This window comes from Octodon degus, unplaced genomic scaffold, assembly GCF_000260255.1.
Source record: "Octodon degus isolate 3935 unplaced genomic scaffold, OctDeg1.0 scaffold00163, whole genome shotgun sequence".
In the NCBI taxonomy this organism is placed as follows: domain Eukaryota; kingdom Metazoa; phylum Chordata; class Mammalia; order Rodentia; family Octodontidae; genus Octodon; species Octodon degus.
In genome coordinates, this window is record NW_004524739.1 from 2,842,260 (window position 1) to 2,869,761 (window position 27,502).

Consider the following 27,502-nt stretch of genomic DNA (forward strand, 5'->3'; position numbering starts at 1 on the left):
TGTGTTAGTATGCTTGAGGGCCTGTGTGTGTGATGATAGGCTCTGGCAAGCAGAGATCAAGGCCCTTAAATCTAAAACAGGAACTGACTCAGAAGGCCTCAGTGAACCTGGGGGTTAATAAGTGAAATTATTTATATTTTGGTACTGGGGATCAAACTCAGGACCTTTCACTTGCCAGGCAGGCACTTATGCTGCTGAGCTATCACCCCAGCAATAAGTGAATTTTATGATTTAATTCATGTATGTATTGATATCACTAATTATAACATGCTAACCCTTATTGGAGGCTTACTCTAAGAGTGACATTATTCTTAGCATTTTATATACATAATTTTGTTTAATTCTGGAAAAAACACACAAGAGAAATACTTTTATTAACACCATTATGCAAAGGACGAAATTGGTTTGAAGACAGTTGCTTGCCCAAAATAATGTAGGTAATAATGGTAGCTTGAGGATTTGCACACAGGCAGATTCTGGAGCCTAACTAGTAGGAAGATCACTAAATTCACAGGGAGCCACTTACCCTCAGTGGGCCTCAGTTTCCCTATTTGTACAAAGAAGGGATTAGCTTTAAATGGCTCTCTGGTATGGAATATTCTATGATTTTATGAATCTGTGAGACTGCCACACAGAACACAGATTGTGTTTATTCTCTGCACTGGGAAGTCCTGAAGGCCAGGTTTGACCTTAATCTGATGAAAAGTTTTTCAAATCTCAGTGTGGTCTTAAAATGAGCATCCACGCTGGAAGGTGGCAAGCTCCCTGACAGGGGAGCTATATAAGTCCCTTCCAGCGCCGATGGCATGGAACATCAGGGGAAATGTCACTGAGAAGTGTGGAGACTGGACGTGGTGGCGCACGCCTGTAATCCCAGCTCTTGGGAGGCTGTAAACAGGCGGATCACTACAGTCCGATCTAGTAGTGAGACCCTGAACACCCTGTAGACCCTTCTCTAAAATTAAAAAAAAGAAGTGTGGCAAGGTGGGCACAGGAGGGCCCAGAACCCACATTTGCTGAATACCTCCCTGCGTGCCAAATCCATACTTGGCATTTAACAGATATCTCTAATTCTCAAGAAAACAAAATTTACAGCTGAGAAAACTCAGATTCAGGGAAGAGACTCGCTCAAAGTTGCTCAGGATGGAGTAGTGGAACAGGTAGGTCATTCAGGTGAGTTTTGTCAAGGTCGCTTTCCTAGATCCCCGTAACCAACTCTGTTTTGTCCTAGTACACCCTTAGTGGCAGCACCACACGGCAAACTGCTTCATACTTTTGTCACGTGACATCAGAGCCCACAGCAGGCAATCCAGGCCTTGGTCTTCCTCTGTCCCCTCCGGTCCATCGTGAACTCCCTGGGACTAAGTGTCCTCGCCCAGACGCACCTGCAACCCCCCTCCCCCTTTCCCGGTTCCAGCGCTAGCTCTCCCCCTCCCGGTCCTGCCCGCCGCCCCACAGATTGGCAGTTGCTTGCACCAATAGAAGGGCCTCCTGGGACGAGGGCGGGGCCTGCGCCAGAGTTGCCCTGTCAGTGCAGGTGGAGGCCCCCGGCGGGGCAAAGTGGCTGGAACCTCTTAAAGGGCGAGAGCGGCGGAGAGCCAGAACGCGGCCCGGCCCGGCCCGGCCAGGTCCCCGCCCCGTCCAGCCCAGGTGAGTCTGGATCGTTTGGGCGGAGGTGGGGTGGGGGGACGACCCTCAGTTCCTGGGAGAGACAGAGCGGAGGACAGAAGAATCCACCCTCAAGGGCCCGGGCAGTCCTGGAAGGGGGAGACCAGGGTCCAAAGGTCCCGGGAGGAGGTTCGCTGTGGAGGTCCTGGATTCCAAGGTCCGAACTCGGGGTCCAGAGGGACTTGGGTGTTTCGAAGTTTAGGGTACGGGAGACGCTCGCGTCTGGAACCAGCCTCGTGCGGCCGGCGTGCCGGGTCGGTTCTCGGCGCGCGTCCCCGCAGAGCCGCACAGCGCGGGCCCCAGCCCGGCCGCCGCAGCGGGAGGGGCCCCGGCCGGGATCCCTGCGCCCCGCTGCCGCCCTTACGTAACTGCGTTTCCGGACCCAGGGACCCGCGATCCGGGGCGCTGGCTCTGCCCGCCGGGGTGTCCCTGCGGTCGCCGACCCTGCCCTGCGCGCTCCCTTCCAGGCTGGGTCTAGGAACTTCCTTCTGCCTCTGGTCTTCCGCAGCTCTGTCGGGCTCAGGTTCCTGCTCACTCTCATCCCTGGGCGCCCTTCTCTTCTTCTCTCGTTTCTGTGTGGTCCAATCGCTCCTGTCTGTCCTCATCTAAGAGTTGTTTCGCCCTCACTTTCCGGCAGGCCCCACCTCTTTGAGGGGTAGGATAGACCCCTCCCCTCAGCAAGTTGGAGGCGGGGACTGGTCTTGATAGACCCCCGGCCCCGGCTTTCCTGGGAGGGACGGGTCAGGACTGACTCGGGGTTAGGGAGGGTTATTCCCGGACCTATAGCTCCCGGGAAGCAGGGAGTGGCTGCATGTGACCCCTCAATTTCCTAGCCAGGGTGGAAAGCTACCCATGGAGCCCTTTTCTCGAAGAGGTTTGGAAAGAGCCTCACTGGGGTGTGCTTTGGGCGAGTTGGGAGTCCTTGTGAGAGCTGCAGGATGCCAAGTCAGGGTCAGGGCTTCAGCTATTGAAGGGGAGGGAGGGACCAGGGAGGGGCCAGCGCGCTGGTACAGCCTCCTTTTCGGTAAGCTCCCCACCTGTACCCTAGTTACAGGCCTGGTGGACTTGCATGGGGAGGGGGCAGGGGGTAGAGATACAAGTGACAGACTGTCAGTCTAAGGAGCATCTGCTGAGGTCACTCCTTGCCATCAAGGCCCTCCTGAGAGTCCGGGAGACAGACACCTCAGAAATAAAAATAACTTCTGTACCCTGCAGATTTTGGTAGCTGCTGTCAGGGGCATGTAAATAAGATGATTTAACAGTTGTGAGATGGAAATTATTAACTCTGACTAGGAATGGGGGAAGGGAAGCTGTCGAAAGAGGTGGAAGCTTTTGAGAAGAAAACCAGAAACTGTAAGGATCAGAGAGGGAGGAGAAAAGGAGGAAGAAAAACATCAGGGCTCTGTAGGCTCCACATGCAGCAGAACTGGGTGTTTGAATCCTTGCTCTGCTACATCCTTGCTGTGTAACCTTGCTTGAGTCACTTCGCCTCTCTGAGCTCCAGGTTCCTCCTTAGTTAATAATGTTGACCTTACAGGTCTTAGCAAAGTTAAATGAGGCACTAAAGCAATCAGAATGGTAACTCTTCCAAAAACAGGCCAGGAGGGTGTTTAAAGAAGGGAATGGAATAGGGAAGCCCTGAGGTTTCCCCTGGGCGTATACAAGAGAATCAGACAGGGGCTGCCAGGTCACAGCTACGTGGGGCATGGGTGGAGCACCTGGGTGTGTAGGTGGCATTCAGTGAAGTGAGGAAGCTCCATGCCTTCGATCTCCTGATCAGCCCATCCCTGTGCCAGCTGGGCTCCCCTCTGTAGGCCCCAGGTGCCAATAGAAGCTCTCAGGGCTCCCAGGCTGCCCCACTGCCTAGACCACTGAGGTGGGGCCCTGGCAGGGCATGGCCAGCACCCTCTCTGCAGAGTGGACCCTGGCCAGGAGCCTGGCTGGCTGTGCTGAGCAGGAATATCCCATTCTGGCTGGGATGATGCTGATGCTGTGCAGGCCCTGTGGAAGCCCAGAGCTCTGTCGGTGCCAGACCCAGATGGGGGCACCTGGGCTGCAGGGTGAGGCAGAGTCCTGCACGGGAGGGAGAAGGGAGATGCAAGGAGAGAATCCTGGAGGGGGCTTATTATGAAGTAGGAAACTAGAGAAGAACTTCATTTAGTTTATTTGATTATTATCAAGTCTTGCCTGAGCACCTCCTGTGTGCTGGTTTGCCAGCCACAGAGCTGAGGATACTATCAAAGAGTTCACCATAGAGGTCCTAGTGGCCTGATATTTGTTAGGTTTCAGAATGGGTCTGTAGGACAGGCTCTTGTGTGTGTGTGTGTGGGGGGTCAGAATTTCACCAGTACTTAAGATACTGAGATTTACTAATGGCATTAGGATTCTACCCATTTATAGTCTGTGAGCCAGGCACTTTTCTTTGTGGGTCTCAATTTCCCTCTCTGTGAAATGAGGAAAGAAGATTGAGCTTAGAATCTCTGTTGATATTGTAGCACCCATTACTATCACCTGGAGACCTGATTTGGAATTGCGTATCACTTGCTCTTAACTCATGTGAGGGGATAGGGTGGGGCAAGGTCAAGGTTAAGTGTGATGGACCCATAAATCATTTGGACAGGGGAGTTGAACTTGGGGCTTTTGCATTGAGCCTTGTCTCCACTGCATGGCATCTCCCCACTTTTTAAATTTTAGACAGGGTCTTGCTAAAATTCTCCAGGCAATTCTCCTGCCTCAGCCTCCCAGAGTAATGGGATTATAGGCATGTGCCATCATGTCCAGCTCACAAATCCTATTCTTGGCCTGTGCTCTCTAATTATAAGTAGGAACTAGACTCTATCTATCTATCTATCTATCTATCTATCTATCTATCTATCTAACTATCCACTTACACATGCATGTGTGTGACACTGGAATCTATCCCAATCTCAGGCATTCTAGGCAAATGCTTTACCACCGAGAAACACCTCTAACCACTTTCTATGAGGGCAGCATATAAGGATGCATGCTTGTAATCTCAGCAACTGGGGAGTTGAGGCAAGAGGATTGTGAGTTTGAGGTCAGCCTGGGTGATTTGGCAAGATCATATCTCAAAATTTAAAAAGGCTAGGGGTGTAGTTCAGAGGTAAAACAGATACTTGCATAACATGTATCATGCCCTAGGTTCAATCTCTAGCATGGGGGGAAAACACATCTAGTCAGATGGTAGCTGGATCCTAGCTTGACTACTTAACTAGGGCTGGAGTTGTGCAAAGAATAATCCTAAGGACACACGGAGAAGTCCCTCTGCCTAATTTCACTTTTGTCCATGCCCTGGGTACTGTGAAGGTCAAAGATGAGGCATTTGGAAAATCACAGAAGAATGTGGTTTCTGGTTATTTTTCAATCCAAACCTTCAGTTCTGAGACAGCCACTCTTGTGGAGATGCTTTGCGGTGGGGATGTGCTTGCTGGAGAGGGCCCTGAAAGCAACACCACCATTCACTGAGTAATTACCTTACATCAGGCATTGAGCTTACACTTCCTATTGTCTCATTTGACCCCTGTGACAATCTTATCCAGTAGGTGGTGGCCTCGCCCACCCGGTAGCCCCCTAAAATGATAGTAGCTAACAGTCAGGAACAGCTCATTTTGTGCCAAGCATTGTTCAAAATATTTTATATATGAACTCATGTCATCTTCACACAAATTCTGTGTGGTGGATAGTAATACTCTCTCCAGTTTGCAGATGAGTAAATGAGACATGGAGATGCTTAAAAAAAATAGGCCAACTCACAAATCACTGAGCTGTAAATGACAGAGCATTTGAACCTGAGCCCTTAAGTTTTCTCCTGGAAGCACTCATCAACACAGTTGTCATTCCGTAACTGTTTATGTGATTTTTTTTTTTTTTTTTTGGTGGAACCAGGGATTGAACTCAGGCCCTTGTGCTTGCCAGGCAAGCACTTATTCCACTGAGCAATCCCCCCTTGCCCCTGTTTATGTGATTACTTCCTCACTGCATTGCAGGCCCATAAGGGAAGGAGGAGAGCTGTCTTCTTCAGACTGTCTTGTCTAACACTTGGCCCACAGTAGTTCCCAGTGAATGTTGGTGAATGTTGGTTCCCTGTGACTCTGTTGCCTCCAGTGAGCTGGGCCCTCTGAGGTATGATGAGCTCAGTTTGCATTATCAGATTACTGCTGCCTGGGAGGATGCCCAGCACAGCCCCAGAGGAAGAGGGAGGTCCTGGCAGAAGAGGGGGCCCCAAAGAGTTTGTTCATTGGTTGTGCTGTGAGTCTCACTGCTTTGCTTTGCTTCCATGTGCTGCTACGGCGATGTCTCCACGGCCTCTGTCTGACTGGCTGCGTGACTCCATTGGCTGCTTCTGGGTGAGTACGAGTTTGACTTATGTGGACTCTGATGCATGTTCCATGGTTCTGAGGGCACTAGGAGAAGTAAGGAGAGGCCAGGGTAGAGGCCGAAGTACTGAGAAAAGGCACTCTGAGGTTGGGATCCTACTGCAAGTGGGGCTAAGCTCTCTGCATGCTTAACACACTGGTATGGGTTGAGGATCACGTGATACAGTGTAAAGGGCTCAGGGGCAGAGAGCCTGGAATAGAATCCTTGTTTTGTCACTTATAGATGGTTGGCTCTTTGCATCTCAGTTTCACATCTGTACAGTGAGAATATTAATGCCTTCCAGACACACGTACTGTATATCTGTTCCTTTACTCATAGAAGCACCACGAGGGTAGGGACTATGTTCATCTGTTACACTGCTGTGTCTCTAGCACTTAGGATATGTAGTAGTGGTTCAGCTACTGTGTCTGACTAGATGAAGACATGTTTTGAGTATCTACTGTGTACCTAGCAATGTGCTTGTGTTGATTATACTGCTAACAGTTATGAAGTACCCAGCATTGTAGGGGCTCAGTGAATGTCAGAATCCTATTGGATTGTGTTTTTGTTTATTTTTGTTTTTCCCAGACAGGGTCTGGCTATGCAGTCCAGGCCTTTAGCTCATTTTGTAGCCCAGGCTGGTCTTGAACTTGCAATGATCCTCCTGCCTCAGCCTCCCAAGTACTGGGATTACAGGCATGCGGCACCATGCCTTGCTATTATACTGAGTCTGTTGGGCTGTGGGTTCTCTGAATCAAATGAGGGACCAAGTATCACACAGTTATTAATCAGCAAATAGAGGGACCTAGGCCACTAGAGCTCTTGAGGAAGAAGTAGCAGAACCTTTACCTTTCATCAAAAGAAAAGGGCATGCCAGGTGTGGTTGGGCACACGTTATCCCAGGACTCAAGTGGCTGAGGGGGCGGGGGTAGGGGATGTCTGCATGACTCCATTGGCTGCTTCTGGGTAAGGATGAGTTTGACTTATGTGGACTTCAATGCATGTCCCATGGCTCTGAGGACACTCAGATGTTAGGAGAGGCCAGGGGTGGAGGTTTGAAGCAAGCCTGGGCTACATAGTGAGACTGTGTTTCTAAAAGGAAAAAGGACTGGGGGTGTAGCACAGTGATATAGCACTTGTTTTAGCACATGAGAGGTCTTGAGTTTTCTCCACAGTTTTGCAAAAAACATAACAGCCTCTTCCCCGCAAAAAAGAGAGACAGACAGGTAGTTGGGAGGGGTGAGGAAGAACTCAGTCTCCCAGTACAGCTGCTTTCTTAGCCATATGACCTTGCAAGTCATGAAATTGTCTGGGTCTTGGAGATCTCATCCGATATACAGATCACACTTTCCTCATGTTCCACTTGGTGTCCTCCAGTCTTGGGCTTATTCTGGGAGGGAACTAAGTAATTTAAAAAAAAATTGTCTTTTTGAGACAGAGTTTCCCTATGCAGTTCAGAGCGGCCTTGAACTCACTTTGTGACCCAGGCCAGCCTCAAGCTCCTAGTAATCCTCCTGCCTCAGCCTCCCGAGTATAGGGATTCTAGGCATGTGCCACCATGCCTGGAAGGACTAAGTAAAATGTCCATCTTTTTAGCACCTTTCTCCCACTTTTAGCTTTCTTTTTTTTTTTTTGCGGAACCGGGGATTGAACTCAGATTCTTGCATTTGCCAGTCAAGCGCTTATCCTACTGAGCCATCTCCCTGGCCCCTAGCTTTCTATTTATCTGGGACTAGATCCAGAAGTGAGGAGACGCTGAGCTCCCCAGCAGACTGTGCAGGCCTTTGAGATGCAGGTTGGGCTGTGCCTGCTATGGATATAGGAAAGTGGAGCTCCCAGCTCAGCCACCCTTCTGCAGGGTGACTTGGTCTAGTAATCCACCTTCTCTGCTGAGACTGCCTCACCTGTAAAATAGGGTTAATGAAGGATACTTCCTTGGAGAATTGTTTAATCAGAACATGATCTGAATGGATTATGGTCTATCCATACTGCTATTTGGCTCTGGTTGAGGAGGCTCTAGAGAATTACATCCACCTAGGCTAAGGATTTTTTTTTTTTTTTTTTTTTTTTTTTTTTTTTTTTGAGGAACCGGGGATTGAACTCAGGCCCTTGTGCTTGCCAGGGAAGTGCTTATTCCACTGAGTCATCTCCCCAACCCCTAGGCTATGGATTCTAAGACACTCTAACTGTCATAGATTATTGCCATTTATCATGTTTCCTGTTTCTGGGGTGGCTGTTATATGCTGTTTTAGACATGTCTTCTAGTGACACTCTGAGATAGGCACTGTCATCCCTACTTTATGGATGAAGGAAGTGCACTGGGTGATGAAGTGAATTATAGGTATTTATGGGGGGGAGGTGGGACTCGGATCCAATTCTGCTGATCTTAAGGCCCAAATTCTTAGCATGAAACACTCTTGTCTCCCCATAGGAGACAGAAGTACACCAGAGTCCTCTTATACCTCTCCAGTGCCAGCACTAATGGGAGCTACTGGGGTGGTGTTAGATAAAACACACACACACACTCACACATTCTGCTTACCATCCCCACCTTGGTGTTCTGAATTTTGAAGAGGGGAGATAATAGAAAGCAGAAGACTGGACAGCATAGTGGTTGAGGACAGATGGACTAGTTTCCTTATCTATAAAATAAAGATAAAAGGGGGCCGGGGAAATGGCTCAGTAGAATAAGCGTTTGACTGGCAATCGCAAGGATCTGAGTTCAATCCCCGGTTCCGCAAAAAAACAAAAAAAACCAAAAACAAACAAACAAACAAACAAAAAAAGATAATAAAAGAACCTATTTACCTCCTAAGGTTCTCATGAGGATTACTGAGGCCAGAGCACCCAATAAGTGGTAGTAATGATTGTTATTATAATTATGTGCATCAATGTGGGATTACAAAGATGGTCTTCTTGGGACAGTGGTATTCAGGTCTGGAAAGGAAGTATTGAGGATAAGTGGTTAGCAACCTCATATGATTGATAGGTTCTGTGACGTTATTTTCTTCAGTGGTGCGAGGATTGAACCCAGGGTCTTATTCATGCAAGGCAAAAGCTATAACTACTGAGCCACATCCCTAGCCCCAGTTGAAAAGTTCTGAAAGGTGCCTGATGGGTGAAGAAAGGAAGTGGCCCACGAAACTAGCAATTTAGCTCCCTTTCCTGGTCATCTGCTTTTACTCATGCCACTGCGTGGCAGGCCCTATGCTGTCACGGGGTCCTGAGGTGAATTTGCCTATTCCTATCCCGTCTCCATAGAGAGCTCTGGGTCTAGGAGAGAGAAGGACCTAGAAACCACCAACACTAAGTTGATGGAGGCACTGAAGCGTGACTAGCTGGAATCAGGGAGAAGGGACATACTTGCGGAAGGCACTGCATGTGCTAAGGCACAGAGCCAGGGCCTGTGCTGTAGGGAGGGAGTGCAGCTGGAGAGACAGGCTCAGGAGAGCTAAGGGGCCTTGACCCATGGGTACTGGGAAACCACTGGATATTAAGCACAGAAGAGCATGTGCAGGGGGGTGGCACTGTCCAGGTGAGGAACGCTGCATGTTGGGCCTAGGACTGGGCCATGAAGTGGGGGTGGGAGGGATGGGTATGAGGTCTGTCTAGGAGGCAGAGCCAGTAGGAAGTGAAACTGGGCTGCGGCAGGTAGGAGAGACAGAGGCAAGGGGAAGATCATGGCATCTGGGGTGATGGGGCCTGTTGGCTAAGGGGTCTGTCTGAGAGGAGAAGCCAGAGCTGGGTTAGCATTGGCGAAAGCCACTCATCTGCTCCTTGCCATCAACTGTCCTAGGTGCCAGCTATGTCTGGGTTGGACACTGGGGCAAGGCTTCTAGCCACTGTCTTAGGAATCCTCTGTGGTTCCCCTGGTGGGTCCAGCAAGGAGGACAGCTCTTTGAGGTCGGGTCCTGGCAGGGGGCTACATGGCACAGAGCAGCCCTGGTTTCTAGGCCTATCAACCAGTGTCACTGAATGTCTATGCGATTTCAGCAGTCACTCCTTTGCTCTTGCCCTCCTTTGCCTTGAGAGTGAGGATAGTAAAACCTGTTTTGCCTGCCTCATGGATTGAGTGATAAAATGCAACTAGACAACAAACATTTATTGAGTACTGGCCTGGGCTGGCGGGTTCCTCCTGTCAGGTGCACAGTGAACCCAGGGGAACAGGTGGTTAACTCCTTCTAGGTATCAGGGAAAAGAGAGCTAAACTGGAATTTGGAGGATGGACATAAGCTCTTTAGGCAGGCAGTTCAGGGAACAACCTTTTAAGTATAGGGTGGCATATGAAAAGGTTTGTGTCTACCTATTGTGCTCAGGGTGCATAAGCACTGTGGTTTGATTTGGCTGGAGGAGAAAGAGAAAGATGGTGTTGGGAGATACGGCTGCCCAGGGAAGAAGGGTTTTTTTGTCTTTTTGAGACAGAGTCTTTTTTTTTTTTTTTGCGGTACTGGGGATTGAACTCAGGACCCTGCGCTTGCCAGGCAAGCACTTATTCTACTGAGCTATTTCCCTGGCCCTGAGACAAAGTCTTGCCACTCAATTCAGGGTGGCCTTGAGCTCACTTTGTAGCCCAGGATGTAGTAATCCTCTTGCCTTAGCCTCCCCAGTGCTGGGATTACAGGTGTGTGCCACTATGCCTAGTTGCGAGTTTTACCATGCAGGGCTGTGAGGATGGCCCCTGGCTCTTCTCTCCTTCCTGCACCCTCTTGGCTGCCTGCTGTGCTCCCTTGGGGGACTGTCAGGGCCCTTCTTCCCACCCCTCCCCCACATTCCTACATTTCCCTCCACCCCTACCCAGCCAGAGGCAGAGGTCCCCTCTCTCACAAGTCAACAACCTGGGCTTCTTGCCGGCCTTGCCACTGACCAGCAGCAGGGCCTTCCCTTGCCTTTTCTGCACTTCAGTTTTCCCTCAAGAAAGTGGGGATGGCAGGCTTTCATCACAGGGAAGGGCACCCCCTGCAAATGGCCTGGCCCAGTGCCTGTGTGTACTGTGCACCCGTAAACAAGAGCTCTAATTAAATCATTATCTGGCCTCCCTCATCTCCTCAGCCCCACCCACTGCTTCCCCTGCCTCTCTTTACAGCCAGCCCTGGCCAGCAGAAGAAGGAAAAGATTAAGAAACAAGCCCAAGTCTCCATAGGGATCTTGGCCCACTGCCAGCTCCCCTTCTGTCCCTGCTCCCAGAGGTGTCAAACCCAAGGACTCTCAGTCCTAAGGCCGGGGCACCTTCCAACCAGCTACCCTAGAGGAGCCCTCCCTGGTTGGAGGCCAAAGCCAGCAGCAGCTTGAAAACAGGGACAAGTATTTGGAAAATTTATAGCTTTATTTTATTTTATTTTTTTCTCCTGGAAGTTGACAATCAGGCTCTTTTTTTCTGGGCTAGCAAGAAGACTAAGTGTGATGTCCTGTATCTCTGCTGGCTCTGCGGCCAGGGCAGGGGTGAACTCTGGGCTTCTGGACTGTACAGTAGCTGCTGATCACCAAGTCCCTTTAGATACAGATGTGGAATTTCAATTAAGAGTGGGAAGCTGATGGTACAAGAGTACTCAGTAGCAATCTGGGTCTCTGGCTCCTTTTTTCTCTGACCTGTGAATGGGTGACCTTGGCTGCCACTTTATCTCTTTAAGCCTCAGTTTCCTGCAATGTAGAATGAGGCTGACTTTGCTGTGAGGACTGGTGACAGTAGGTGAAGTGCCAAATGAGTCCTTAAGAGTAGTTATTGTAACTTCTGCCTCTTAAAATCTTTGGCCCCATCCTTTCCCAGGGTAGGAATTTAAAGTATTTGATATGGTTTCTTACTGAACACCTGATAAACCTGTTTTAAAGCCAGACGCTCAGCCTCTTCTCCTGTCTCAGTTGGCTGGGACACTCCAGCCTCACCCAAGATACTTGCCATTTTCTGGGCTCCTCTGATTGGATGTCACATCAAGCACATTGGAAAAGCTGAGTATAGGAAAGGTCTTGCACTACTCAGACCCAGGGCAAGGGACAGAAGCACAGTGTAAGCTCCTCAAACCTTCAAGTCCAGACTAGGACAACACGAAGAGAACCTGGTCCCAAATCCAAAATGGAGCAGAGTAGGAGGAACACCAGCCCTTGCAGCTCTTCACATCATGAGACTTTAAGTGAATCACCTGCCTCCCTGAGCCTCGGCTTTTGGGTTTATAACAGGCAGGGTGTGGGTTCATGTCCGTGGTTTCTGTTGATACTGTAGGATTAGATATTCCAGGTGTGGTGACACATGTGTAATCGCAGCACTTGGGAGGCTGAGGCGGAAGGATTGTGAGTCTGAGGCCAGCCTGGGGACACAGCAAGACCTTGTCTCAAACAATAATAATAAAGTAGGGCTCCAGGAATTGACAGGCTTCAGTTTAAATTTCAGTTTTATCACTATCAGCTGCAGGATCTCTAACAAGTTGCTTTGCTGCAGTGCGCTTCTGTTCTCTCACTTACAAAATGGGAAAAATACAAAATTCTCCTTACAGAATTAAGAGCTAATTAGACCACTTGTGTTGTGAGTTGACAGTAGAACACTGGACTCATTACTGTTGTTAGTTTGTGATCGGAAGAGACAATAAGAAGAAAATCAGTCAGAAACAGTTCACTGTGAAGGCAGGGTGTTTCTATCAGATAGCATTCATCCTTTAGTTAATGTTTAGAATTTTGTGAGGCCAGAGAAAAGAGGAGCAGGCAGGCAACCAAAAGCTGGGGTCGAACAGGTGTGTCCATTTCAGCTGTGTGATGAGGTCATTATTTCTTTGGGTCTCACTCATGTGTAAATGGTGAGACTTGTGAGCAATACGGTACCTCTAGAGTTGTTCTGAGTTTGAGTCCAAATACACAGTGGGTGTCACTCTGTGTCTGGGCTCTCCCCCAGCCCTCCTGTTAATGGCTGGATGTATAACTTCAGGCAAGTCTTTGAACATCTGCACAAACTTCTGTCCCAGGGACTTTGCACTTGCTGGTCCTTTGGCTTGGAACACTTTGCTTTCTACAGTGCTTTCTTAGCTTATTGTCTCATTTCTAAACTTTTTGTTTAAATGACACATTCTTAGGAAAGTCTTTTCTGACTATTCTGGTTAAACTTGTAGCACCTTTTCTTTTCCAAGCCCTGGCACTGCCTAACCATTTTCCTTGATTATTTTTTTCCATAGCACTTGTCACTCTTTGACATGCTGTATTTTATTATTTGTTTATTGCCTGTTCTCTTTCCTACTGGAATGTACCAGGGATGAACCTCAGGAACTTGTGCTTGCCAGGCAAGCACTTATTCCACTGAGCTATCTCCCCAGCCTGCTGGAATGTGATGTTAATGGTGGTTTTATTCAGTGTTACATCACTTCTTCCTATAATACTGTGCATGATGCATAGGTACTTAATACATTTTTGTAGAATGGATTAGTGAAAAACCACAGCCTTTCCTCCCTTCTGGATTTAGCACTGTGCTAAGCACATAGTGCATTCTCAGTAAATAATTGTATGACAGTATTGGACACAATAATGTATGAATTGTAAGGAGAAAGTGAGTGGTCATCACCCTTTCCATTTGTCAGCTGATACTTTGGATGGTATTTTCTGCCTGGGCATCAGAATCAGTTGGAGTGCCCATATCTTTTGTTCCCAAGCCTGAGTTATGCAGAATTTCTAGCTGGGGCTCTTTGGCTGTTGAGCCCACAATAGTTATTATGTCATTATTGGTAATTAGCACTTAGGCCCAGGCTGTCAAGTGCTTTTTGTTTTTCAGCAGAAATCACAAATAAGAGCTATGCTAGCTAGGGGCGCAAGGCCTAGAGCAGCTTCCTCAGGAGATCTCTCCTTCCCACCTGCCACTTACGGGGATGAAAACGAGGTACCCAAAGCCAAGGACACATGGGTCACCAGTTCAGCTTAGCTGCTGTCTTCTCCCAGACAGTGTCCTGCAAAAGTTTTCCCACCACCTTCTGCCTTCCCTGTCTGCTTGGTGTGGTGGGGCTCCAGGAGTGCTAAATGTTCAGTGGGAAGAGGCACTTTGTGATGCTGAGGTTCGAGCATTATGGGTAGAGGAAATAGCATTGGGTTTAAGACCAGCAGCATGGATTTAAGTCCCTTCTTAGCTGCTGACGTTCTGGGTGATTTTAGGCATATCAACACTTGTTGGGCCTCAACTTTCCCATCTGTCAAACAGAGATAAAGACTCATGCTTGGCCTCACTGGGGAAGAAAGACATCACAGGTCAAGAGATTGAGCTCTGGAGTTAGACATACCTTGCTTCCCAACTATACTTCTTTCTAGCTATGTGATAGTAGGTAAATTATTTTACTTTTCTGAATTAGTTTCCAAAGCTAGAAAATGAGATTAAAATATTTGTACCTACCCAGTAAAGTACAAATTGTGAAATTTAACATGAGAATGTAGATGAAATATCTAGGCCCATAGCCAATGCCCTGGGCATTGCTGTTCACATTATTATACTGAGCATCATGAAAATAAGTGCAAACTGTAAATTATAAAAGTAGTAGTAGCATAGGGTTAGGCAGATGTAGGTTTGAAACCTAACTGTGAAACTTACAAGCTGAGTGATCTTGGGCAAGTTTTTTATTTCTCTGAGGTTTTCTTTTCTCATCTAGAAAATGGGAATTATTTTCTCAGGGCATTGTTGAGGAGGTTCAGAAACATACTGCATATAAAGCATCTGAGCTTGGTACATGCCATTTCCATTTTACAGATGAGGAAGGGAGGGGCTGTGACTTGCCTGAAATCACACATCAGCTCAGGGCTGGAGCTTTTGTTTGAACAAGGGTTCCCTCACTTTAGCACCTGCGCATCTTTTGTATCTTGCTATTGTCCATACAAGGGATGATGATGATGCTTACTTATTATAGTACCTCTAGGCTCACCCATTCATGCTGGGATCTCAGGGCCTACACGTAGGAGGTGATCAATAAATGTCTGCTGGGGGAAGAAAGGGGGATATCGCTGTCTTCACTTCCAAGGAGGCTTTTGCCTTAAGTCAGGGATTCTTTCCACCTAACTGATTTCAGATTTAAAGTAAAAATCATACACAGTGCTGGTGTGGGGCTTTGTAATTTGGAGAACCTTTTGACACACCCCACTAGATTCAAGCCTTCTGGCAACCCTGTAAGACAGTCTGGGTAGGCACAGTGGCCTCCATTTGACTGGTGAGGAAATGGAAGCCCAGATGGGGTACTGTAAATCCCCCATTCATATGTTGAATCCCTAACCCCTAATGTGATGGAGTTTGGAAATGTACTCTTTGGGATGTAGATAAGGTGAGATTATAAAGGTGGGACCCTCAAGATAGGATTAATGCCCTTAAAAGAAGAGATACCAAGCCAAGACTTCATAATGGACACCTGTAATCCCAGTACTCTGAGAAGCTGAGGCAGGAGGATTGCAAATTCAAGCCCAGCCTGAGCCACATAGCAAGCTCTCAAAATACAAAAGGAAAAAAAGGGTTGGGCAGGGCCTGCGAGATAGTGCAGCACACTAAAGCATCTGCTTAGGCAAGCTTAGGCAAGCACAGGGACCAAGGTTTGATCCCCAGGCACACCTATAATCCCAGTGCTGGGGAGGCTGAAAGCAGGAGGATCACTAGAGTCCAAGCTGCACAGTGAGGCCCTGAACAATATCTATCTATCTATCTATCTATCTATCTATCTATCTATCTATCTATCTATTGATACATATGTTTAAATATTAAAAAAAAGGTTGGGAATGTAATAGTTCAGTGGGAATCCCCAGTAATACACATGTGCGCACATGTGCGCACATGCGCGCACATGCGCGCTCGCACACACACGCACACACCACAGAGCTCACTCTATCTCTGCCATACTCGGACATAGTGAGGTGGCTGAAAGCTAGAAAAGGATCCCTTACCAGAACCTGACCATACTTGTGTCCTGATCTTGGATTTCCAGCTCTCAGAATTTTAACTTTAAGAATATAAATACTGTTGTTAAAGCCACCCAGTCTATGCTTTAACTTATTTTAAGTTTCTTTTATTTGGTGTGTGGGTGCGCCTGCGTGCACTGGGTATCGATCTTGGCCTCACACACGCTCGGCAGGCTCTCCACTGTGAACCCAGAGCTCCAGCCTTGTGTCGGGGGGCTGGTGGAGGGTGGGTGACTTGCCCATAGTCACACATTAAATTTAAGACAAATTGACAGTTGTTACATATTTGTTGCACCTTTTATCATTTATTTCTTTCCATTAAAATACCACTAGTCCCTGGAAGGCTTGGATATCGAGATTAGCTGGATGCTAGCTGGGCAGTCAGGAGCTGTCTTTTTTTTTAAGATTCTATTTTTAAACAAGATTTAATGTAGCCTTTCCGAAACAAGGCCTCAAAAAATTGATTTAAGACTCAGAGTTGTTCCTTTCCATGGAAATTTTCAGTAAAAGGTGAAAGATTTACATGATCTGAAGAAAAACCAGAGTGTAGGAGCTGTCTTCTCACAACAGCTGTGGAAGGTCTTGGGCCATTTCTGGGTAACAAATCCCCTCTGCTTCCCTTTATCTTTTCCTCTGCCCTGTTGGTCTCCCAGATGAGGTCTGGGCTGGGCTGACTTTACCAGTTTTAAAAAGGCCTTGCAGGTGGCACCAGGCTGCTCTCTTTTTGGGAAACCCTCCAGGACAGTGGTGGTGAACCATTGGCACTTGTGCCACAGCAGCAGGTTGTTTTTATCACTGAAAGCTCTAAAAGGTTCAGCATCACTGCTGTAGGACTCGAGACTTCCCTGCCCTAGGGAGAGAGATTTAGCTGTTTAAGCTTGAGCTGGAGGCTTTGCTGGATCAGGGTCACTGGGCTTCTTCCAGCTGGTAAGAGGCAGGGGTTGGGGAAGGTGACAGAAGCCCAGATCCTTAGGTCCCTCTTTGGATGTCCCATAGTTCGAAGCAGTCACAACAGCTTTTTCCTGGGGTCCTGGGACAGATGTCAGTGTTCCCCATTCATGTCATTTCCAAAGTGCTTTCTCAAGGGCTGGTGAGATGGCTCAGTGGTCTAAAGCACCTACTTAGAACAAACTTAGCTAAAGCACAGGGACCACTGTTCAATCCCCCAGCACCACATGCCAGCCAGCCCCGCCCCCTGGTGGGCTGAGCTGGCCACACACACACATACATAAATAAAATTAAAAAAAAAAACAAAGTGTTTTCTCAAGAGGGATAGGAAAGCGGTATGGAGCAGGAGATGGTAGCATCAGACAGGCCTAGCTTAAGCTGTATATGCTGAGGCAAATCAACCTAACATTGAAAGCTGTGGTTTTGTTTCTTCAAGTGTAATTGAGGCTAAAAATAGTTTGTAAGGTTGCTATAAGGCTAAATGCAATAATGCATATAAAGTACTCTGGGGTCTTAGTATGTGCCCAGCACATAGTAAATACCTCATAAATGTAGTTTTTACTATCTTTAGATTTCTTTTTCAGTGCTAGGGATCAAATGCAGGGCCTTGCACACGTGCTAATTCTACCTCTGGGCTACATCCCCACCTCCAGTTGTTACTATTTTTAACAGCAAATTATCTTTATAGTCTCCTTCAGCTCAGATATTCCTAGGTCTTATGGTTGTAGGATTTAGCTTGGCCTCTAGCTTTGGAGAGTAAATGTAGCGTGACTCAAATACTGAGCAAAATCTTATATTAAACGTTGGAAGATCTGAGTTTTACTTTGGGCTCTGCTACCACTGTGTTGTGTGACCTTGGACAAATGCCTTTTAGTCTCTGGATTCTCTTGGTTTTTGTTGCTTTGTTTTGGCTTGATGTGGTGTGTGTGTGTGTGTGTGTGTGTGTAGACAGGCTCTCACTATGTAGTCCAGCCTGGCCTCAAACTTGGGGCAATCCTTCTGATTCAGCCTCCCAGAGTGCTGGGACTAAAGGCCTATGTCACCACACCCAGCTTTCTATCTGATTAAAAGTCAGCAATTTGGGCTTCATGATCTGCAAAGGCCTAACCCATTTTAACATTTGGCGACTCTAGAGGATTAAAGGACTTTCTTATCAACTATTCATTGGTTCTTCTTTTACAATTTCAACTTCTTTCCTTGTTGCCTCTTCTTCCTTGGAGTCCCTCCTCAAAGGCCCCAATGTATAGATTTAATCACATTTAGTTTTTTGTCTTTATCATACACATAAGCTCCTTAAGAGAATTTTTGTAAGAGAAGTGCAAGAGGTCAAAACATATTCTATGTTTTCAAATACAAAAGATAAAGTATTGTACAAAACCACACATTTGTTAGTATCTTTTGCCTTTATCATAAGAGGCCAGAATAGACATCCTTATGTGCTAAAAAATATTGTGTTCACTGCATCAAAAAATGGGTATAATTTAGATAAAAGGATGGTTGTTAAGTATTATTCATAAGAGAATTATAAATACCCTAAATGTTCAACAATAGGATTAACTAAATTATGGACTATCCATTTGAAAGTGCTCTTAAAAATGGTGATGCAGATGTTTACAATACAGTAAGTGAAGTCAGTTCCAAAACAGTGTAGTCTATTTATCTGGTACCGGGGCTTGCTACACAGCTCGGACTCGTACTGATCGTCTGGTGTCAGCCTACCCAGTGCTGCAATTAAGGTGTGTACCACCATGCCTGGTTTCGGTGGCCAGCATGGTGCGGGGCTGGCACGGCATGTGGTACCTGCAGGGCATGCAGCACCTGCATGGTATGCGGTACTTGCAGGGCATGAGGTACAGGGGATCAAATCCAGGTCCTTGAGCTTGCCAGGCAGGCGCTTAGACTGTTGACCTATCTCCCCAGCCCGAAAAACAATGTAGTTTAAATTTAAAAAAACTAAAACAACATTAAATTGTGACATGTGATATTACTAATATTTGATCATATTTAACTTGGAAAATCAGCAATTTACTATGATTCAGTATATATACAGAAGTTGAAGGGGCTGGGGAGATGGCTCAGTAGAATAAGTGCTTGCCTAGCAAGCGCAAGGGCCTCAGTTCAATCCCTGGTTCCACCAAAAAAAAAAAAAAAAAAAAAAAAAAAAAAAGTTAAAAAGTGTATCTACTGGAAAAGTTAATAGAAGGGAAGGTTTCCCACCAAAACCCTGATGGTAGTGATTGCTGAATGGTGGTTTGATGGTGGCTTATGTTTTTACTTAACTATATTATTTAACTATATTTTCTAAAATTTTTATGAGTAATTGATATACTCATAAAAATAATCTCTTAAGAAGGTATTCCATTGTGTGAGCAGTAATTTTCATCTCCTAATACCTTGTTTTTCACTTGTGTTTCAGTGTTCTAAAGTGCTTGCAATTGTATGATTGTGGGCAGAAACGGAAAGCTCTCTTCTTCATGTACTTTTGGTACCAGGATGGTTTTTATTCAGCAGTGACTGCTGATGGGCCTAGATTTTCAAAGCCCTCTTCATCTCTTGCTGCCCTCTACAACTGACAAATGTTTTCCATGAGCCCTCTCATTGGGACTTTAGGCCAGCTGTGTCCCTAATCCGCCCATGTCCCAGATTTGGGTATGGTTCAGACTCCAACTGTTCCCCCACTCTACCCCCTGTTTCTTTCAATCTCATCTCTTCCAGGTTGTCAGAGACCTCATCTATCCTCCCTGGCCCTCCTCGCTAGTTTCACCATCTAATTTCATCCTTTTGTGTACAGCTGGTGTTCAGTTTTGATGGGGCTCAGTTTGTAGTGGCAAAGGATTAAGACTCATGCTGTCTTTTTCTTTCTCTCTCTTTTTTTTCTTAGTGCCCTTGACTGCTCCAGGAGCTAACAGGCAGCTAGCAAGGCCTGTATTCCCTAGGAAGAAATAAGAGAGGTGGCGGGGGAAGTAGTGGCAGGCTCAGCTGGCAGGCGGGATAGAGATGGCCTCTAGGGACCCCATCCTGGGCCTTGGAGCATGACACAGATGCCATCTAAATGTGAGCATGGAGTGAAGCTGTTTCTGCCTAAGAAATTAGCCTCAGAAGTGGTGCTTGGGACCTTGGGACCTTTACCCAATGGCAGCTTCTGAAAGGTGAGCTAGGACTGGATATCTGGTTTGCAGAAATCTGAGATGGAGTATGGGTACAGGAGTGAGGATAGTTTTTCCTTTTCAGACTGGATGATTTATAACCCTAGCCCCTACTATGGAATGGTTCCAGCTATACTCAGAGATTGAGCACTTACCCTAACAGGTGATGGTGTGTAATTAATAACAAAAATCCCTTATGTGTGTATAGTACTTTACAGTTTACAAAGCCCTTCATCTCTTAAGAATTAAAAGCTTAACCCTGGCATTCAGGACTGAGATTCTAAAACCTGGGCCAACAGATTTTGGTGTGATAGTGCATTGCACTCTGACAGTAGTTTGCATCTAGCCTTTTCTTGCCAGTCTGAGATTTTTTTTTTTTTTTTTTTTTTTTTTTTTTTTTTTTTTGTGGCAGTCTTGCGATATAGTTTGGGCTAGCCTCAAATTTGTGGCAGTGGGCCAGGCATGTAACTCAGCCACACAGCACCTACCTGGCAAGTGTGACGTTTGATTCCTGCTGCCAAAAAATCCCCCAACAACAAAAAAACTTGTGGCAGTTCTGCTTCAGTCTTGAGTGCTGGGATTATAGGTGTGTATCACCATACCTGGCCAAATTTTTTTTTTTTTTGCTACTGGGACTTGAACTCAGGACCTTGTGCTTGCCAGGCTGGCACTTAAGCTGTCAACCTATCTCCCTGGCCCTGGCCAGAATGATTATTAAAGCTATACATTCTGTTCTTTCAACAAAGCACCTTTAAGCATTATATTCTATTGGCTAATACTTCAAGGCATAGATAATACTAAGGTTCATGTATCTGAATTTTGTGGATAACAGGTAGTGGAAATGGTGAGATGCCTCAGGATTGATCTTCAGTATTCATCTTCAGTAGCTGATTTTTCTGTCTAGTAGGGGAAGGAAGCCTCTGAGGCCCAGAAATGGTATAATTAGAACTCCCTGAATCAAAAGCACAGCTGAACTTGAGGACCTGAAGCAGGAGATCGGTGTATTTAAGAGCAAGAGTTTTACTCCTAGTACACAGAATGACCCTAGCCAAAGTTACATTACTAAGCATCAATTTCCTTCTTTAACAAATGTGATCAATTCATATACTTGTTCAATAAACACTATGTGTGCACTGTTCTGGGAGATGAACAAAGGGGACAAAATCTCTGTTCTCCTGAGTGTGAAGTCTTGCCAGTCTAGATTACAAAAAGATAACAATGTATTTACGAGAGGTAATAAATAGAGAATAGAAAGAGATGTTATGAAAGGTGCCAGGATTAAAGCAGGGCAGAGATACACAGTGGAGTTTATTAGTCAAACTCCACTAATAGGTGGTCGTCAGGGGATTTTGTTTTAAACAATTATTATATAACATGCTCACCTCAGAGCTGACAGCAAGTGTGTGATTAACAAATACATTATTAAATCATCCACCTGTACACCTCTCAGTCCATATGTTTCCAGATAGTAGTCATAATTAACACTGAGTTTGGTACATGCCATTTCCATTTTATAGAAGAAGAAGGGAGGAGATATGACTTGCCTGAAATCACACATCAGTTCATTGCCGGAGCTTTTGTTTGAGCAAGGGTTCCCTCACTTTAGCACGTGCACATCTTTTGTATCTGGCTATTGTCCATACAAGGGATGTAAAACCTTCCCTTGTATTACTTTTCCAATAGATATACTTTTAAACTTCTGTATATATACTCAATCATATTAAACTGCTGCTTTTCTAGGTTAAATATAATCAAATATTATAATATCACGTCACAATTTAATGCTGTTTTAGTTTTTTAAATTAAGACTACATTGTTTTTCGGGCTGGGGAGATAGGTCAGCAGTCTAAGCGCCTGCCTGGCAAGCTCATAATTAACACTCGCTGAGATATTGTGTTTTAAGTACTGTTCTAAGTCCTTTACATATTTTAGTTAATTTAGTTCTTACAGTAACTGCATGAGGTAGGGACTATTATTATCTCTCTTATGGGGTCAGAAACTGAGGCACAGAGAAGGCCATCAGTAAGGGCTGAAGACTGAGCAGTGAACCTAGACAGTTTGATTCACAGGCTGAGTGGAGATGGTGAAAGGGCTGTGTAGTTGACACACGCAGGCTCTGATGTCAGATTGCCTGGCATCTTATCCTGGCATGTCTAAGTCTCTGTTTCAGTTTCCTCATTTCTAAGATGAAATACCAGAACCTATCTTACTTTCTGGGTGTGTTGTTTAAAATAGCCTTCTTTCTCTGCTCTGTGGAGCTGTGCTGTTCAGAGATCAACCTGGCAGGGAGTAGGAAGGGCCGAGGGGGCTCTGAAATTTGTGAAGGGCAGTGAACCCACACTAGGTAATTACCAGAGTAACCTGAACAGTTCCCCTGAACACTAAATCCTGGAAGCTAGTGTTTTAAAAAATGATTTTATGATTTTTAGCCAGGGCTAAATTAGGAGATTCCTAAATGCAGAAGACAGGTGATAGTATGGTCTCATCACTTAGCTTACATTTCAGGCCAGTTAGAGGTTAATGCTTTATCAACAAATATCGGGGCTGGACAGGCACCTGGAGATGGTCAAGATAACAGATGGGAAAACTGAGCCCCAGAGAAGCTGAATGACTTACCTGAGGTTACTAGGTACATTACACACCGGATTGCTTGTTGGGGAAGTTGGCACCAGACTATAGATGAGTTCCACTTTCTCTGGGGTTTCCAAATTTCCATCTCTTACCTGGGCCTCCTTCGGGAGCAAAACGCCTCACCTGAGCCCTGGGCCTTAGCCGCTTCCTTCCGCACGTGGGTGCCGCTGTAGCCTGGAACCCCGGGTCCTCGCAGGGTTCGACCTGCGCGTGCGCACAGCGGCCAGCCCCTAGCCTTTCCCCCTTCGCTTCTCCTTTGCCAGCCTCAGGGAGGTTAGGGAGAGAGGAGAGGAGCCCGATTCGGCCTCAGCCAATGGGCTGGCGGGCCGCGGGCCAGGCCCCCTCCTTCCCTCCCGTGCGGTCCAATAGAAATTTACTACAATGTTGTGGCGAGCGGAGGGGGAGGGGCCCGCGGGCGGGCGGGCTGCGGGCCTCGCCCGCCTTAGCCTCGCGGAGGAAAGGCGGGAGGGCGCACGCCGGGGCTGCTCGCTCGCTGGCTCCCTCCCTCTCTACCAGTGGGTTCAGTCAGACCGTCAGTCAGCAGCCGGCGGGCTCTCGAGCTGGGGAGGGCCCGAGCCTCGGACTCCGGTGCCACCTCCTGCCATTGTTCGTCCTGCTGTAGCAGCGACAGGCGCGGGAACCCGGGCCTGGGAGCTACCGGTGAGAAGGTGGCGGCGGCGGCGGCGGCAGCCAGGGGGCGGGGGCGCGGCGCTGTTCCCGAGAGGACGGTCCTGGCGGCCTCCGCGGCGCCGCAGCCTCTTTGTCTGCAGCCCCCCGCAGGCCCTGGGCTGGGGGCGCGGGTTTTCTGGCCAAGGGACCTCGTCCTCGTGCGGGAACGCCGAAGGCTGGAGCGGGGCCGCGGCCTGAGGCGCAAGGGGAGGCGGAAGAAGGGCAGGGGGCGCGCCAGGGCAGCGCTTCGAAGTTGGGCGCGGGGTGTGTTTTCTCACGAGGGAAAATCGGTTCATTCTGGTCTGTCAGTCATTACGCTGTGGCCCGGACCCTCGGAAGGACAGTGGGGCTGGAGGCTTGTAGGTTTTTGACTGCGAAGGTGTGGGGGCAGCCACGGAGTGATTTCCGGGTGACGAGCTTGCTAGGTGTCTGGAGAAGTCGGGCGGCATCAGAGGTGGAGGGAGTCGCAGCGCTTCCAGGCCTTCCCGCCTCGGACACCTGCATCATTATAAAAAAAACCCCAAAAAACAAAAATCCTCCGAGCCCTTATGATCCAAAGGTTTCCGCCGTAGTCTTCACAATTCCCAGTGAGCAAAGGGTTAAATCTATTCTCTCAGCGTCGTGACCTCCTTTTTCAGTTTGCGCATCTGTCGGCTTGGAAATATTTCCTCCTGCTTGCTGGGCTGCTGTACCTGTGGAGGGACGGGATCCAGGCTCACCCTCTTGAGATTTATCACCAGGCCTTTATTCCTAGGCAGACCCCCACCCGCACCTTGGTTCTCCTCAGGAGCAGGCATTCTCTTGAGAGAGCGAGCGCAAGTGATCTCACGTGAAACAAATTGCTGACGGATTGGTTTCTGGCCACATGATAGTGACTGTCATCCTGTTGTTTCTCGCTAACTGTACCCTACCATAAATGACTAGTCTATGCAGCAGTCGTTTTTTAGGCATGTGTTGGCTGATTAGGAGGTATTCCCCCCTCCTTTTTTAAGAGATGCAGAGCTTTTTTTAGTAGTCTAATTTCACAGCTGCTATTTTGTCCCTTCTGTTTTTAGGAAAAATTACGAAAAGAAAAAAAAAAAAAAGGTTGTCTTGTGTCTTAGATCTTATATAGATTTATACCCTCTTCAGGATACACTGTACACCGTTGCTCATTACTGTTTTCTGTATTCTTAGTTCTGGCAACATTTTTAGTTGATTTGATCCTTTTAATCAAGGAAGATACACATATCTTTAATGTGATTCCTCTCACCCCAATTTTGTTAGTGTGTGATTACCTGTTTTAAAGAAAACTTGATAACTCTCTTGTTTTCCTGTTCTGTAAATTGACAGTGAATTCTTTGCCAAATGTAAAAGTTTTGGGTTAACACATGAGTTTCTTGGGGTGTTACTTACATATTCCATATGGAGTACATAATGGAATACCTGGCACTGAGGACTCATTCATTAAGTGACAGATTAAAAAATAACTAAGAATGGTGATGTAACTTAGTGGTAAAGCACACTGCCCTTGGTTGAATGCCCAGCACCCCCAAAAAGGAATAGCTGAATATCAGATTGTCTTAGAATCGAAGTGCTTACTCCAAGAAGCTTATAATTAAGGTAAAAGTAGGGTGTTATTTATATCCTTGGGGGAAGGAGAACAGTGTATCTTGGTCACTATTAAAAGTAAACTCATCATTGGATCCAAGTTCAGCATCTTAACCTTCTGAGGGCTCTTTTATTAACAAAACCATCCCTTTTTTCTCTGTATAATTGAATTCAGGCTAAAAACAATACATGTTTTAAATCTTTAGGCCTCATCCCAAGTTCTTTCAGTGTCATGCCACTTTATACCAAATATTTAACATTAATTTTTTTTTTCTTGGTACCGGGGATTGAACTCAGGACCTTGCATTTTATATGTAAATTCTTGACATTATGGCCAAATGTACGTTTTCTTCCTTTTTTAATGACTTTTTTTTTCTTTTTTGTAGTTTAGTAAGGGTCTACATGGTCTACAGGGTCTCACTATGTAGATCGGGCTCGTAGTCATCTGCCTGTGTTCAGCCTTACAAGAGCTGAGATTACAGGTGTGAGCTACCTCCCCAGTCTCAATTGCCATCTCAGCATGCCCCGGGGGGTGGGGCCAGTACCACAGTGCAGGGATCAAATCCCAGCCCCTGTGTCTGTCTAAGCAGGCACTTTAATTTATTTGGCTGGTCCTTTTCTGTCTTTGAGAGAGACATGGTGTCACTATGCAGTTCAGGCTGGCCTTGAGCTCAATTTATAGCTTCAGGCTGATCTTGAGCTTCCAGTGATCCCCCTGCCTCAGCCTCCAAAGTGCTGAGATTACAGGTGTGCACCATCAGTTCTAGCAATAGGTGACATGTGTATATTTTCCTGAGTGTTTTCAGTTCTTACCTTAAGTATATTTCATATAGTAATTTGAAGTGTGGGGAAAAGTGATCTCTTTAGAAAGAAGTTGACTACGTAGTGAGACCCTGTCTCAAAAAGACAAAAAAAAAAAAAAAAAAAAAAAGTCAATAGGTTTTTGTTTTGAGTTTTCTTTGAGCTTCACTAGTAGGGCTAACCAGTTGAGTTTTCTGTAATTGGTGGTTTTTTTTTTTTTTTTTTGTTTGTTTGTTTGTTGCAGAACCGGGGATTGAACTCAGACCCTTGCTTGCCAGGAAAGCGCTTATTATACTGAGCCATCTCCCCAGCCCCTGTAACTGGTGTTTGTTACAAGAATTTAAGTCCTAAATGTCTCATCAGTGGGTGTAGTACTAGAATAAGAAAACCTTTAGGTTTTCATTCTATGGAGAGCTAAAACGTTTACCATTTGTCTGTTAGCACTTGAAAACTGTTTGGAAATAGACCAAACTAATAGAAGAAAGTCTTTATCTTTTGCATAGATCTTTGCTTGCTTTTTGTATCTTTTCTCTTTCTGTGGACTAAAGGCCAGTATATTCTTTTTGGCTTTTTTTTTTTTTTTTTTTTTTTTTAAATGTATTTACTACAGGGCCTACAGGGTCTCACCCTGTAGATAGGACTTGTAGTGATTCTCCTGTTTTCGGCCTCCCAAGCAATGGGTTTTACAGGCGCATGCCTCCATGCCCAGTCTCAATTGCCATCTCAGCATGCCCCAGGGGCGGGGCTGGCACATGAAGCTGGGGATCAAACCCTGCTGAGCTATCTGGCTGGTCCTCTTTTTGGCTTTTTTTGACACAGGGTTTCAATTTGCAGTTTAGGCTGGCCTTGAACTCTGGGTATCCCAGGCTGGCCTCGAACTCACAGTGATCCTCTGGCTTCAGTTTCCAGAGTGCTGGGATTACACATATGCACCCCTATACCTAGCCTCTTAATGTTTGTTGAGGATACAGATTGTATATGTTGTGTTCAAGTGGTAGACATAGGAAACAAACATATCCCTTAGTACGGGGAGAACAAAAATACCTATTTGTTCCCCAAGGCCTTGTGCACCCTAGTCAACATTCTATCACTTCAGTACATATGCAACCCTTTTATTTCATGAGATGCACCATTGCCCAGGGTGGCCTTGCATTTATGACCCTCCTGCCTGGGATTATAGGTGTATGCCACAATGTCCAGCTAAATGTATTTTGAAGTAGATTTATCTTGGCTGGGCGAAATAGCATGTACTGTAGTCCCCAGCACAGTACCTCTCATAACTTTAATTTGTTTAAAAGTAAAATGAAGAGCCAGCCAGATAGCTCAGCAGACTAAAGCGCCTGCTTAGGCAGAGTCCAGCGGCCAGGATTCGATCCCCAGTGTGCCAATCCGGCTCTGTCCCTGGGCTGGGGTTCACTGAGACAGCAATTGCTGAGTTAGGAGGAATGTGTGAGACCATGAATTTAACAGCTAGCCTGTGTAATATAGTGAGAGAAAGAAAAGTACTTATTCTCAATATATAAAATATATTTTATAACAAAATGTACAAGTCTTCTTCATTTTATCTTTAAAAGTAGCTTCATCTTACAACTTTTTTTCCTTAGACACTTCTAAGCATTATCTAAACTACCGAATGATTTGAAATGAATCTTCCACTAAAAGACAAGTTGTGTTTTGTTGAGATGTTACCTATGTATTTTTTTCTGTTATGTTGGCTTTGTGCCCCACATTTAAAGTTTTTACTAGTGTGATCTTTTCTTGTGTACACCTTGAGTTGA

General features: G+C 46.3%; 1 protein-coding gene and 1 non-coding gene across 5 annotated transcripts in view; one reads left to right on the plus strand and one right to left on the minus strand.

The window, feature by feature from the left end:
- Window positions 1-1,503: 1,503 nt before the first annotated feature.
- Epb41 (erythrocyte membrane protein band 4.1) overlaps window positions 1,504-27,502 on the plus strand; it is a 251,748-nt gene continuing 225,749 nt past the window's right edge. Inside the window, exon 1 of one of the 4 annotated variants that reach the window (XM_023703019.1) lies at window positions 1,504-1,650. Coding sequence is in view for 1 of the 4 variants with exons in the window: in XM_023703023.1 (XP_023558791.1) it covers window positions 9,555-9,580 (26 nt within the window). In the remaining 3 variants the exon portion in view is untranslated. Of the gene's footprint in view, window positions 1,651-1,670; window positions 1,826-9,544; window positions 9,581-23,128; window positions 23,325-27,502 lie in introns of those variants that run through there. The other 3 variants (XM_023703020.1, XM_023703023.1, XM_023703011.1) reach the window with 3 other exon arrangements.
- Window positions 16,372-16,487, minus strand: LOC111813107. Its single transcript, XR_002818442.1, has one exon. It is a non-coding gene; the product is annotated as a U5 spliceosomal RNA (small nuclear RNA).